At 39.6% G+C, this 11,345-nt stretch overlaps 1 protein-coding gene across 18 annotated transcripts in view; it reads left to right on the top strand.

Annotated features, from left to right (window-relative positions):
- The first annotated feature begins 296 nt into the window (after positions 1-296).
- Positions 297-11,345, top strand: part of APC (APC regulator of Wnt signaling pathway) — a 220,943-nt gene continuing 209,894 nt past the window's right edge. For 4 of the 18 annotated variants that reach the window (XM_077138965.1, XM_077138963.1, XM_077138959.1 and 1 more), the window contains exon 1: positions 297-477. Coding sequence is in view for 3 of the 18 variants with exons in the window: in XM_077138966.1 (XP_076995081.1) it covers positions 519-683 (165 nt within the window). In the remaining 15 variants the exon portion in view is untranslated. Of the gene's footprint in view, positions 684-10,703; positions 10,775-11,345 lie in introns of all 18 variants that reach the window. The other 14 variants (XM_077138967.1, XM_077138964.1, XM_077138961.1 and 11 more) reach the window with 7 other exon arrangements.

Raw genomic sequence — 11,345 nt, 5'->3', positions numbered from 1 at the left:
TCATTTTTTTATTATCAACCCCTAGCTCAGGCCCTGACATATAGCAGGCGCTTGATGGGTGTTTGCAGAATAACTGACCGTAAGGTACATTGAAAGCTCTGTAAATCTAGCTGCAATACAGCTCAGGAAAGGAAAGTAGTTCTGGCGACTCCGAGATTCTGCTTCCCAAGTAGAAATCGCACACAGGTTAGGACCACCAAACAAGGCCAGCCGGTGGGACCGTAACAGCCAACGCGGCTGCGCAACACATCTCTGCTACGCTGGGCAGAGGGCGGAGGCGATCTCCGCTCGCGCATGCGCACTATAGTCTTCCCGCCTCCAACAATATGGCGGAGGGCAAGTAGCAAGGGGGGTGGGTTGAAGCCGCCGGAAGCCGGGCCGCTGCCGGAGAGGGCTGCGGGCGAAAGTCCGGGGGCAGCGGGCCGAGGCTGGCGCGATGCTATTCCCGGGGAGCGTTGTTGGCTACCGGTGAAGAAGGTGAGGCACGGAGTTGCCTTCCTGAGCCCCCGGCGCTCCTTATGTACACCTCCCTGGGCTCGGGTCCGGTCGCCGCTTTGCCCGCTTCTTTTCCACTCCCAGCTCTCGGGTCTTGGAGCTCTGGCAGCGGTAGGGACTGTGCCCGACAGAAGAGAAGGCGCCCAGGCGGCGCCCGTGCCTCTGGCCGTGAGGCGAGCGTCTGGCAGGTGAGGCTGCAAGCTTTGGCGTCTTTTCGCCCAGCAAAGCTTCCCCGGCTTTGCCTCGCCGCTGCTTGGGATCCTGCTAGTGCTCGGCCCGTTTCTGCGGCTCCCTTGTGTCCACATCCCACCCTCTTCCCCGCCCCACGGCTCCTTTCAGGCCTCCAGTTGGCCCCTGCCTTTGCGAGTCCTCCATTCTCAAACGCCGGGTGGGGGTCACGACGCCCCCAGCCCTCCACACCTTTCCTGGCTCTGGATGAAGCTTCCCCCCTATGTACACGCTCTCCCGCATTCGTGTTAGGTGGGTGGGACCGCCGCCGCTCCGGTTTTAATCACCTCTGCATCTTCCTTGTCTCGGTCCTCTTATCCCTTTAAAAGTTACTAACTCTCTTCCTGAAAATATTATCCTATAGACTGGTATACAGAATTACAGAGAATAAGCTTCTTATCCAGAGACCAGTGAATTTTGTTACGTTGTATAAAGAAAGCAATTCCGCAGGAGACTGGGATGGTTTGGGAGAGTGACTCTTTGGCCACAGAACCACAGGAATGGTGCATGTAATGACAAATAGATTGTTCACCTAAATTAATCTCTTTCTGATCATAGACTTTGGTTTCTGAACGTTTGAGAGGGGGACGTGAATTTTCTAGAAGCGTTTTGTTGGTTTTGAAAATGAAGACTTATAAAGTAAGATATCCTGAAATGGCACAAGAAAGTATAAGCGACTTTTTTTTTTTTTTCCTTTTTGCTCTTTGGTGGGGGTCACGTTTCATTCTTTTTTCATGTGAGTATGCGGTCATTGCAGCACCATTTGTTGAATTTTGTTTGTTTATTTGGCTTTTCTTTCTTTGCTTGTTCGTTTGTTCTTTGGGAAGTGCATGGGCCGGGAATAGAACTCGGGTCTCCTGCTTGGCAGGCCAGAATTGTACCACTGAACTGCCCTTGCACCTCCAAGTGACATATTCTTTTATTCATTGTTAGCATAAATTGCACATTGAAGCTATTGAATCACTGTTGTACAAGCCCTTTGTTTTATTTAGAAAGGACTAAAATGGAGAAAGTCTCTAAACCCAAAACTTCTAATTTTTTTTCTGTGCTTGATTTTTGCAACTGCTTAACAATCCTTTATTGTACCTGATATTTTCTGTAAAATTTAAGTTTCTGCCCTTCTCGGTTCTCCCTTCTTTATTCCTGGGGCAAGGGTAGTCAAAATTACTGATAAAAGAAACTTGCCTAAATAACATGGTTCCTTGCCAGAGTTTATAAGTGCAAATTTCAGGATTGAAGTGGTAGTACAGGGAGTTGCCATGACTGATTCCCCATCTTTCCTTGTAGTTGAATAATGTTGAGTTTCAAAATTGTAGAGTGGGATTATAAATGATAGCTGTCATTTGAAGTTGCAAATGCGTTGGACCTGTTTTATTAATGCTAAATTGAACAATATCATTTTCTCAAAACCATGCTTGGTGCTCTCCAAAGTTATCAAGCACAGACTATCCCTGCCCTATTGAAGTTGTATACTGAAAATCTTTAGCACATGAATTATTATTGGCCTGACAGAACTGTTTACTTTTCATTCTATCTCATGATGACATACTCTTATTCTTCTCTTTGGTGTAGACTTTTGACCTTTTAATGAGTTTTTAAATCTAGGGATATAATTGTTTCATTTAAAAGAAGATAGGATGATCTATGTTTGATCTCTGTTTGGATTAATTAGTGCATTTGTTTATTGCGTCACTTTTCTACAGCAAGAGCTGCATACTTTTAGAGCTAGTTTTCAATTCTCTTACCATTGGTAGGAAGGGACGATAGGGAGAATGTGGAGGCTGAGCCTCAACAAACGGCTCACTGCTTCTGTGAAAATAATTTGAAGCATTGTGTCAAAAACACATCTCTGACAAACTCTCCTCAAAACTTCTGGCTCTGTTCTTTGACTCTTATGGAACCTGTTTCTCTCTTTCAGTATCAACCCCTATTAGTCTCTTTTCACCTGGTTTATTAGCCTACTGTTGATATCATTTGCCTCCCTATAGATCCAGGATGCCATGGCCATCCATTTTTACTAAGCTTTTATTTATGCCCTAGAATGCTTCACTGTCTGTAGAACTACCTGTCTAGTCCCCAATTCTGAGTAAGCCTCATTGCTGGCTTTGTCACTTTGATCTTGAAATCTTTTGTCTCATTTTCTAAAAGGCTTTTATAACAAATAACTTGATCTCTTCCTTTACAGAGAAAAATTTCAGCTATCTGAGTATACTCCCTCTTTGTCCTTCTTTTCTGTCTCAGTGTCATCTTATTTATATTGTAGAAGAAGACAAATCCTTCCTTCTTTTCAAGTCGAACTCCCTCCAAATGTGTCCGTGATCGTCCCTTTCTATGTCCCTTTCTCCAGAACTGTCCATTTCCCTACATGTCTTTCATTTTCAACCTCTCCCTCTCTAGCCTACGTACATGTTTGTATCTACTTCAGGGCTCCCAAATACAGTGCTGTGTACTGTGCAACTCAAGAAGGCCATGAGTCTTGAGCATGGTGAGCCACTGTGTTTTTATTCTTTTCCTTAAAGAGTCATCCTTTCGTCCGAGGAGCCTGGTATAGTATGAAGAACATTGATCCAGATCTGGGTTTGAAGTCTGTTAGAACTAATTGGTAGTATACAGATGTGGGCTAGTTGCTACTCAGACTCTATGCTGTATCTGTAAAATAGGATGTTAATACTTATAGGTAATTAAAGTAATTAACACATTAAGTGTTCCTCCAAGTTTTTTTTGTGTTGTAGGGTTCTTAATAAATTCTCCTTTCCTTTGCATTCTGACTTTCTTTACTGTTTCACCCCTCGAACTGATGTTTCAAAAGTTACCTGTGATCTCCTGATCACCGAATTAAATGCCCTTTCCTTTGTCATTCTTGGGTTCCTTAGACTACACATGGAATGTATTCTCTTAGAATGGTCTGATTTCTTGGTTATTTTACATGGGACCTCCTCATTTTCCTACTTCTCTGAAAGTTTCTTTAGTATTTCCTGCACTGTCTTGACTTTGTCCTTCCCTAAACATAGCTGTTTCCTCTATCAGTTAGGATGCAAACTAAATTTAAAAACAAAAGAAATGTATTGGCTCATGTAGTTGCCAAGAGCGTAGAGAGAATGGCTTAAAGAATGGTTTATTCAGAAGCTTATGTCTTCAGTACTGAGGTTGCATTTTGCTGCTATTCTCTCACCTTTGTCCATCTCCTGTTTTAACTTCATCCTCGTACTGGCTTCCCTCTTAGTAAAAAGATGTCTACTCACAATGTTCAAGCTATAGCTTTCTTTGTTGACTTCCAAAGTGGGAGAGAAGGCTTCACTTCCATTAGCTTTTTCTCAAAAGCCTTAAGCTCTATTCTTATTGGGCAAATATAGAAGATCATGCAGCCAAGCTTGAATTATTTTAATTGGTCTAGCCAGTGTGGTAAATCCCACCTAAAATGAAGGCTGCAGCACAACTGATAGTGGTGGAGGTTGAGTGGTGGGATGAATTCAGGGTAGAATACAGGGTAGGTAACCAGGTCACTGCTTACTTTTGGTGATCGTATCCTTTTTGATGACTTAAATTATCATTTCTGTGTGTATGTTTCTCAGTCTATAATTCTACATCCCACTTCCCATAAGCTTAACTTGTACCAAACTGTCAATTTTATCTCCATCCACCTACCCTCACCTAGTGTGTTGTTTACATGTGCATATGTGTATTTATTTTCCTCTTCCTTCTGGTATCTCTCTTCTGATCACCTTTCAGCCACCCAGTCTTAAAACCTTGCATTCATCTTTGTTCTTTTCTTCTCACTTTCAGTCAGTTGTCAGGTCTTAAGGACATGTTGTATTAGTTAGACCCCAAGTTGTGATACTCAGTGATTAGTGATTTAAACATATCTCACATAAAAAGAAGACCAGAGTTAAAGGATTCCATGATTAGTCTTATTACCTACACAATGAAGTCATCACAGATGACTTTCTATCTTTATGCTTTGCTATCCTTAGTGTGCTGATCTTTTTAGTTAGACTTGTCCCTTTATGGTTGTAGATAGCTTTTTCTGTTTCAGGCATCGCATTTTCACATAAGTACCAAAAAACAGAAGGAAGTTGCCCTTTCATCTCTTGATTAGGAAAGTAAACCTTTCTCAGAAATCCTGTATCACATAGTCATTCCTGACATGCCCAAATCCTAGTTTCAAGGCGGGGGGACACTTCAGTCTAAGAAGAAGGTAGGCAAGTGGCTAAAGGAAAGCTAAACAATAATATCAGTGGCATACCTCTATAGTATTTTATGGAGAAGTAAGTTTCAATAAGAATTTTCAGGTGCTGGTAACAAACTTAAAGCATTGGTTACGCCAAGAATTGATGTAAGCTAAATTTAGAGATATTGGCCAAGCATTTAGATAGTCATAGATGAGTGGTTAAAAATGGATTATTGTATAAAATTAGAATATTTGAGTGCTATACCCCAAATAATTTCTTTTTAACTTTTTTTATTGTATAATATAACATATATACAAAGCAGAGAAAGAAGAAAGTAATTTTCAAAGCATTCTTCAACAAGTAGTTACAAGACTGATCCCAGAATTTATCGTGGCTATGATTCCATCATCTCAGATTTTTCTTTCTAGTTGCTACAGGACATTGAAGGCTAGAAGGTATATATATGTATTTTTATCATCACAAGTGCCTTTTTTTCTTTTTTGTGAAAAATAACCTATATGCAAAAAAAAACAATAAATTTCAAAGCTTAGTGCAACAATTAGTAGAAAAACAGATTTCAGAATTTGATATGGGTAACAATTCCACAATTTTAGGTTTTTATTTCTAGCTGTTCTAAGATACTGGAGACGAAAAGAAATATCACTATAATGATTCAGCAATCATACTCATTTGTTAAACCTTCCCTTCCCTATATAACTCCACTATCACCTTTGATCTTTCTATCCCACTCTTTAGGGGTATTTAGGCTATCCCCATTTTAACTTTTTCATGTTGGAAGGGGCTGTTGATAAAATGAGGTAGGAGGATGGAAGTAGTTGATGTTCTGGAGATGCTGGGCCCTCTAGGTTTCAGGACCTACGTGGTCCAGGGACCCATCTGAAAGTTGTAGATTTCTGGAAATTTACCCTAGTGCATGGAACCTTTGTAGAATCTTATGTATTGCTTTAGGTGTTCTTTAGGATTGACTGGAATGCTTTTGGTTGGGATTTTGCAAGTTATGATAGGCAGAACTGTCTAATTGAAGCTTATGTAAGAGTGTCTCCAGAATAGCCTCTTGACTCTATTTGAACTCACTCAGCCACTGATACCTTATTTGTTACACTTCTTTTCCCCCTTTTGGTCAGGATGGCGTTGTTAATACCATGATGCCAGGGCCAGATTCATCCCTGGGAGTCATCTCCCACACTGCCAGGGAGACTTTCACCCCTCGATGTGCTGTATACAGGGAGGGCAATGATTTCACTTGCAGAGTTTGAGTGAGGCCACATCTGAGCAACAAAAGAGGTCTTCCAGAAGTAACTCATGCATAAATAGGCTAAGCTTCTCTTCTACATTCATAAGCTTCACAAGAGCAAAGCTTCAAGATCAAGGGCTTGCCCTATTGGTTTGGGTGTCCCTAATGTTTGAGACAGCATGAAGGGTTTCCCTGGAGTAGAGTTTAATAGTTCCATATTTTTTCTCCCGTCCCTTAAGGGACTTCACCAATACTTTTTGATTATCTGCTTAATATATTCTGGAATGTATCCAGGCTTTACATTAAGCTATACAGGATTAAAGGCCCTCAATCTTATTCTGGGTTCCCCGTGTTTGGATTGTTTAAATCAGCTGTCCAGACAACGTTGAGTTAGAGTAAGTGCTACAGGAAATTTAGATTCTGGACAAAATAAACCTTTCTTCCTTTTGTCTCAAGAAGTAGATGAGGTTCTAAAATATAGACAATGTCTTCCTGGTATCCCTGTGTTCTGAATTACCTTAATCCTGACCTGATTGGCTTCATTCTTATCTCTAAATACCAGGTTATATATATATAAAACAGCCTCTCAAAATCCAGAAATAATAATTACCACTCCAAGCTAAACGTGACTGCTATAAGAGCTTACATCTAGGCCCTTATTTTCTTATAGGCATTTTCTAAAGGAGACCATAAAATACTTGCTCTTTTGTTTCGGGCCTATTTTGCCTCACCAAATGTCCCACAGGTTCATTCGCAATGCTGCATGCCTCACCACTTCATGCCTTTTTGTAGCGCAATATTCGATCATATGTATGCACCATTATCTGCCAATCTGCTTCTCAGTCAGTGCATCCTTCAGCCACCTCCATTCATTAGGCATCATTTATAATATCCAAAGTCAACAATCCATCAACACTCTCAATTTTAGATAATTTCTATATCCCAATTCTTTTAAGGTTGATGATAAGTGCATTTGAGCATACCATTAGAGCCCCTGTGAAAAACAGGTGCATATAAAAGCTATTATGAAGTAGATTTTTGATTCACCTTGGGGGTGGAATATGTTTGGAAATATGTGGAGGCATTTTTGGTTGTCACAGTGACTGTGAAGTCCTACTAACAATTAATAGGCTGAGGCCAGACATTCTAAGTCCTGTAATGTCTGGGAGGTCCCACAAAACAATGAATTGTCCCTTCAAAATTGCCAGTAGTTGCTCTACATATGTACCCACTGAAGTAGGTGAAGGCTTTGCTTTTTAAACGAATTCACTGAAATTCATTTATATTCTTATATTGCAAGTGAGAGAAAAGCAAATTTAACCTGTCTTAAACAGTAGTAAAGGGAACGGTTAGATTTTGTAGTTAAACTTCAGCTAATTTCATCCCACAGCTCACATGAAATCAAGGATGTGGCTCAGTTTCTTTGTGATTTATTCTGCTCTTTAATTCCCCTTATTTTGAATTCATTGACAGGCTAGCTTATCTCATGATAGCAAATCATTGTAACATTTTCAAATTTACTGCCATTTTTTCACATATAAAGTGAAAAATGTTTTTTGTGTTTGCTTTGTAGGTATATGTTGAGTATCACCATTACTAAAAGCTTCCCTTAAAAAGGTTTATCCCCTAATAGTGCTACAACATTACAATCTATATACCTCCATTGTATATTATACCCTGGGGATTATTTTAATATGTCTCATACGTAGTCTTTTCATTCCATAAACAGTTATTATGTACTAAGCTAGAAAGCATTCTTAATGTCTAGCTTAGTACATAATAACTATTTATGAAATGAGTTAATATGATTTTGTGCCTAATACAGAAGGGAACATTTTGGACAGAGTAGAGACTACTATGTAAGAAGGCCACGTTCCTTCAACAGATGTTACTCAACCTTGAATTATGTACATTGTACTCCTTCTACTACCAGAGCAGTTAAATATTTTGTGATTAATAGAGCATGAATTAATTTGAAAGTTGTACTGAATTCTCATAGTGTTGTTATGTATTTTCTCATACATCAAAACTAAAAGCAACTACTGTGAATCATTTATTCACCAGATATTTTCTATTGTGTGCAGTTAGTGTCACTACAGTGGGAACAGAATAGTGTCTCCTCTCTTTAAGCTTAAATTTTAGTGGAAGAGACAGTAAATATTATACACATGTACACACAGACAAATATTATTAGATAGGGTTCATGCTTTGAAGTAAAATAGGTTACAGGGATAAAGAGTAACAGTGGATGCTACTTTAGATAAGTGTTACAGTTTGGTAATGCTACTGGAATGCAATATGTCAGAAATGGATCAGCTTTTATAAAAGGGATTTGTTAAGGTACAAATTTACATTTCTAAGGCCATAAAAGTGTCCAAACTAAGGCATCCAGGAAAGATGACTTGACTCAAGAAAGGCCAATGGGGTCCAGAACACCTCTGTCAGCTGGGAAGGCATGTGGCTGGCATCTGCTGGATCTTTGACTTCTGGTTTCAAACAGATTCCCCAGGGGAGTTTTCTTTCTGCATCTCAAATGTCTGGGTCTCTGTTGGCCCTGTCACTTCAGAAGCTTTTTCTAAAATTTTTCCCTCTTAAAGGGCTTCAGTAAGCAACCCATCTTGAATGGGTGGAGTCATATCTCCCTGGAAACCACCTAATCAAAAGGTCAAAACCACAGTTCGGTTGGTGACATCTACATGGAAACAATCAGGAAGATCCCACCCACCAATATTGAATGAGGATTAAAGAACATGGCTTTTCTGAGTTACACAACAGTTTCAAACTGGCGCAGATAAGTTGACTCCAAAGAAAGGCTGAATGGCATGTAGGATTTCTCTGTTAGCTGGGAGGGTATGTGGCTAGCATCTGAGGTCCTTCTTCCTGGTTTGTTGCTTTGTGCTTCTGATTCTAGTGGCTTCCCCTCTAAGCATCTGTGGGCCCTCACTTAGCTTCCAGGACAAAACTCTGGGTTCTGGTTTGTTTAGCATCTCATGGCAAGGCACATGGCAATATCTGCTGGGTTCTGTTCTGGTTTCTGTTTTCAAACAGTTCCCACAGACCCTGTGGGTCCTTCTGGCGTTTTTCTCTGCATCTACAAGTATTTGTGTCTGTTCTCTGTGTCAGCTCTTTTAAGGACTCCAGTAAACTTAATCAAGACCCACCTTGAATGTGTAGAGTCACATTTCCACCTAATCAAAAGATCACACCCACAACTGGGTGTGTCACATCTCCATGTAAACAACCTAATCAAGAGGTCCCACCCTACAATATTGGATCAAGATTCAAAGATCATGGCTGTCCCTATAAGATTGGAAGAGGATTAAAATAACATAGTTTTCTGGGGTACTAACAGTTTCAAACCAGCACAATAGCTTGATGAGGAAAGAATCCTTTGAGAAGGTGATGTTTGAACTAGGAGACCTGGGTGAAATGATGGAGTAAGTCATGGAACTATCTGGGAGCAAGTGTTGAGGCAAGAAGAACAGGAATCCCTAAGAGGAAATTTTTTGGAAGAATGAAAACAAGGCCAGTGTGGCTGAAATGGAGTGAGTGTGGGGGAGAAGTGGTAGGAGATAAAGCCAGACAGGTGGGAAATTAGATCATGGAGGGTATTAAAAGTTATTTAAAGACTTGGTTTTACTCTGAGTGAGATGGAAGCTATTGGAGGGTTTTTAGCATGGGAATACCCAGATTTGACTTGTTTTATGAGAGGATTGCTCTGGCTTTGTGTAAAAAAGTAACCTTAGGAGACAAGAATGGAAGCAGGAAAACCAGTTAGGAAAATCTTGCAATAAGTTTGGAAATGTGGTGGCTTGGACCAGGGTGGTAGTGGTGGAAATGCAAATAAGTGGTCATATTTGTGATATATTTAGAAAGTAGTATAATTAAAGTCTACTGGTTAGATGTGGAGTATGAGAGAGAAGTAAAGGATGGCCCCAGTATTTTTGGCATGAGCAATTAGTTGGGTGAATGGCATTATATTTTGAGGTGGGATATATGGGTTAGAGGGTGATGATCAAAGTATACATTTGGAAATTATCAATGTATAGATAGTATTTAGGGCCATGAGACTAGATGACCTAGGGAATGAGAATGGGCTTCATGAAACATTTTGACATTAAAAATGGTTCTTATATCAAAGATTGGAAGCCACTGTTTTGGACAATAATAGTTATAACATTCAGAATAAGGAGAAGCTAGTGAGTAGTTATTAGAGAAAGAGATGGCATTTGATCTAGACTTCAAAGAATAGAAAGGATTAAAAAAAGCGTTTTCCTTCTCCTGTTCCAAACACAGTGCTTGCCTGGCATAGATAGTAAGCCTTCCACAGGTGCTTGTGAGTGAACAAAAAGCACTTAGGTAGGTAAGAGCATGGGCAGAGGTATGGCAGCAGGTGAAGACTGGAGTGTTTTAAGAGAAAGAAAGAACTAGAGAAGATAGTTTGTACTGGCAAGTAGTGAAAAACAGGATTGTGTTATCCATTCAAAGATTTAAATGTTAAAATGCCAGTTGTATTCGATCTAATTATTTTCAGCTTGCTTCCTTTTGTTACACAGTGCCTCTGGTGCCTTGCCTATGTAGATACCTCATAAATATCGAATGAATAAGTGAATTGAATTTCCAACAGGTAAGATTTCCTCTGCCCTCTTCTCTCCTCAGTAAAGTATACTGAAATGCAAACTACTTTAAGTGACATTATAAGAACAGTTTGCTTTAATTTACTATTATTTTTAATAAGCATCCAAAAATGTTTATATTTTATTATTGCTAGCCAACTACTTGAGACAACATACCTCACAACTGGTAAGAAAATAATCAGGATTCCAACAGTGAGGTTGAAAAATTGTTGCTTAAGAAAATGGGGAGCTGTTAACAGCTTTTTTTTTTTTAAATATTTTTTAATTAGAGAAAGTTGTAGGTGTACAGAAAAATCATGTAAAAAATACAGCATTCCCATTTACCCCCCATTGTTAACACTTCACATTAGTATGGTACCTTTGCTACAGGTGATGAGAGAATATTAAAATATTACTATTAACTATAATCCATAGTTTACATTAGGGCGTAACAGCTTGCCTTAGTGTGGTACATTTGTTAAAATTCATGAAAGAACTTTTTTTTGTGCATCATTTAAACTAGGCATAACAGCCTTTAATGCAGAGAATAAGTTATTTTGTTTTTAGGAATGAGCACTTGAG

This window comes from Tamandua tetradactyla, chromosome 21, assembly GCF_023851605.1.
Source record: "Tamandua tetradactyla isolate mTamTet1 chromosome 21, mTamTet1.pri, whole genome shotgun sequence".
In the NCBI taxonomy this organism is placed as follows: Eukaryota; Metazoa; Chordata; class Mammalia; order Pilosa; family Myrmecophagidae; genus Tamandua; species Tamandua tetradactyla.
The sequence above is the reverse complement of the archived record's forward strand: the minus strand, read 5'-3'. Positions and strand labels throughout refer to the sequence as shown.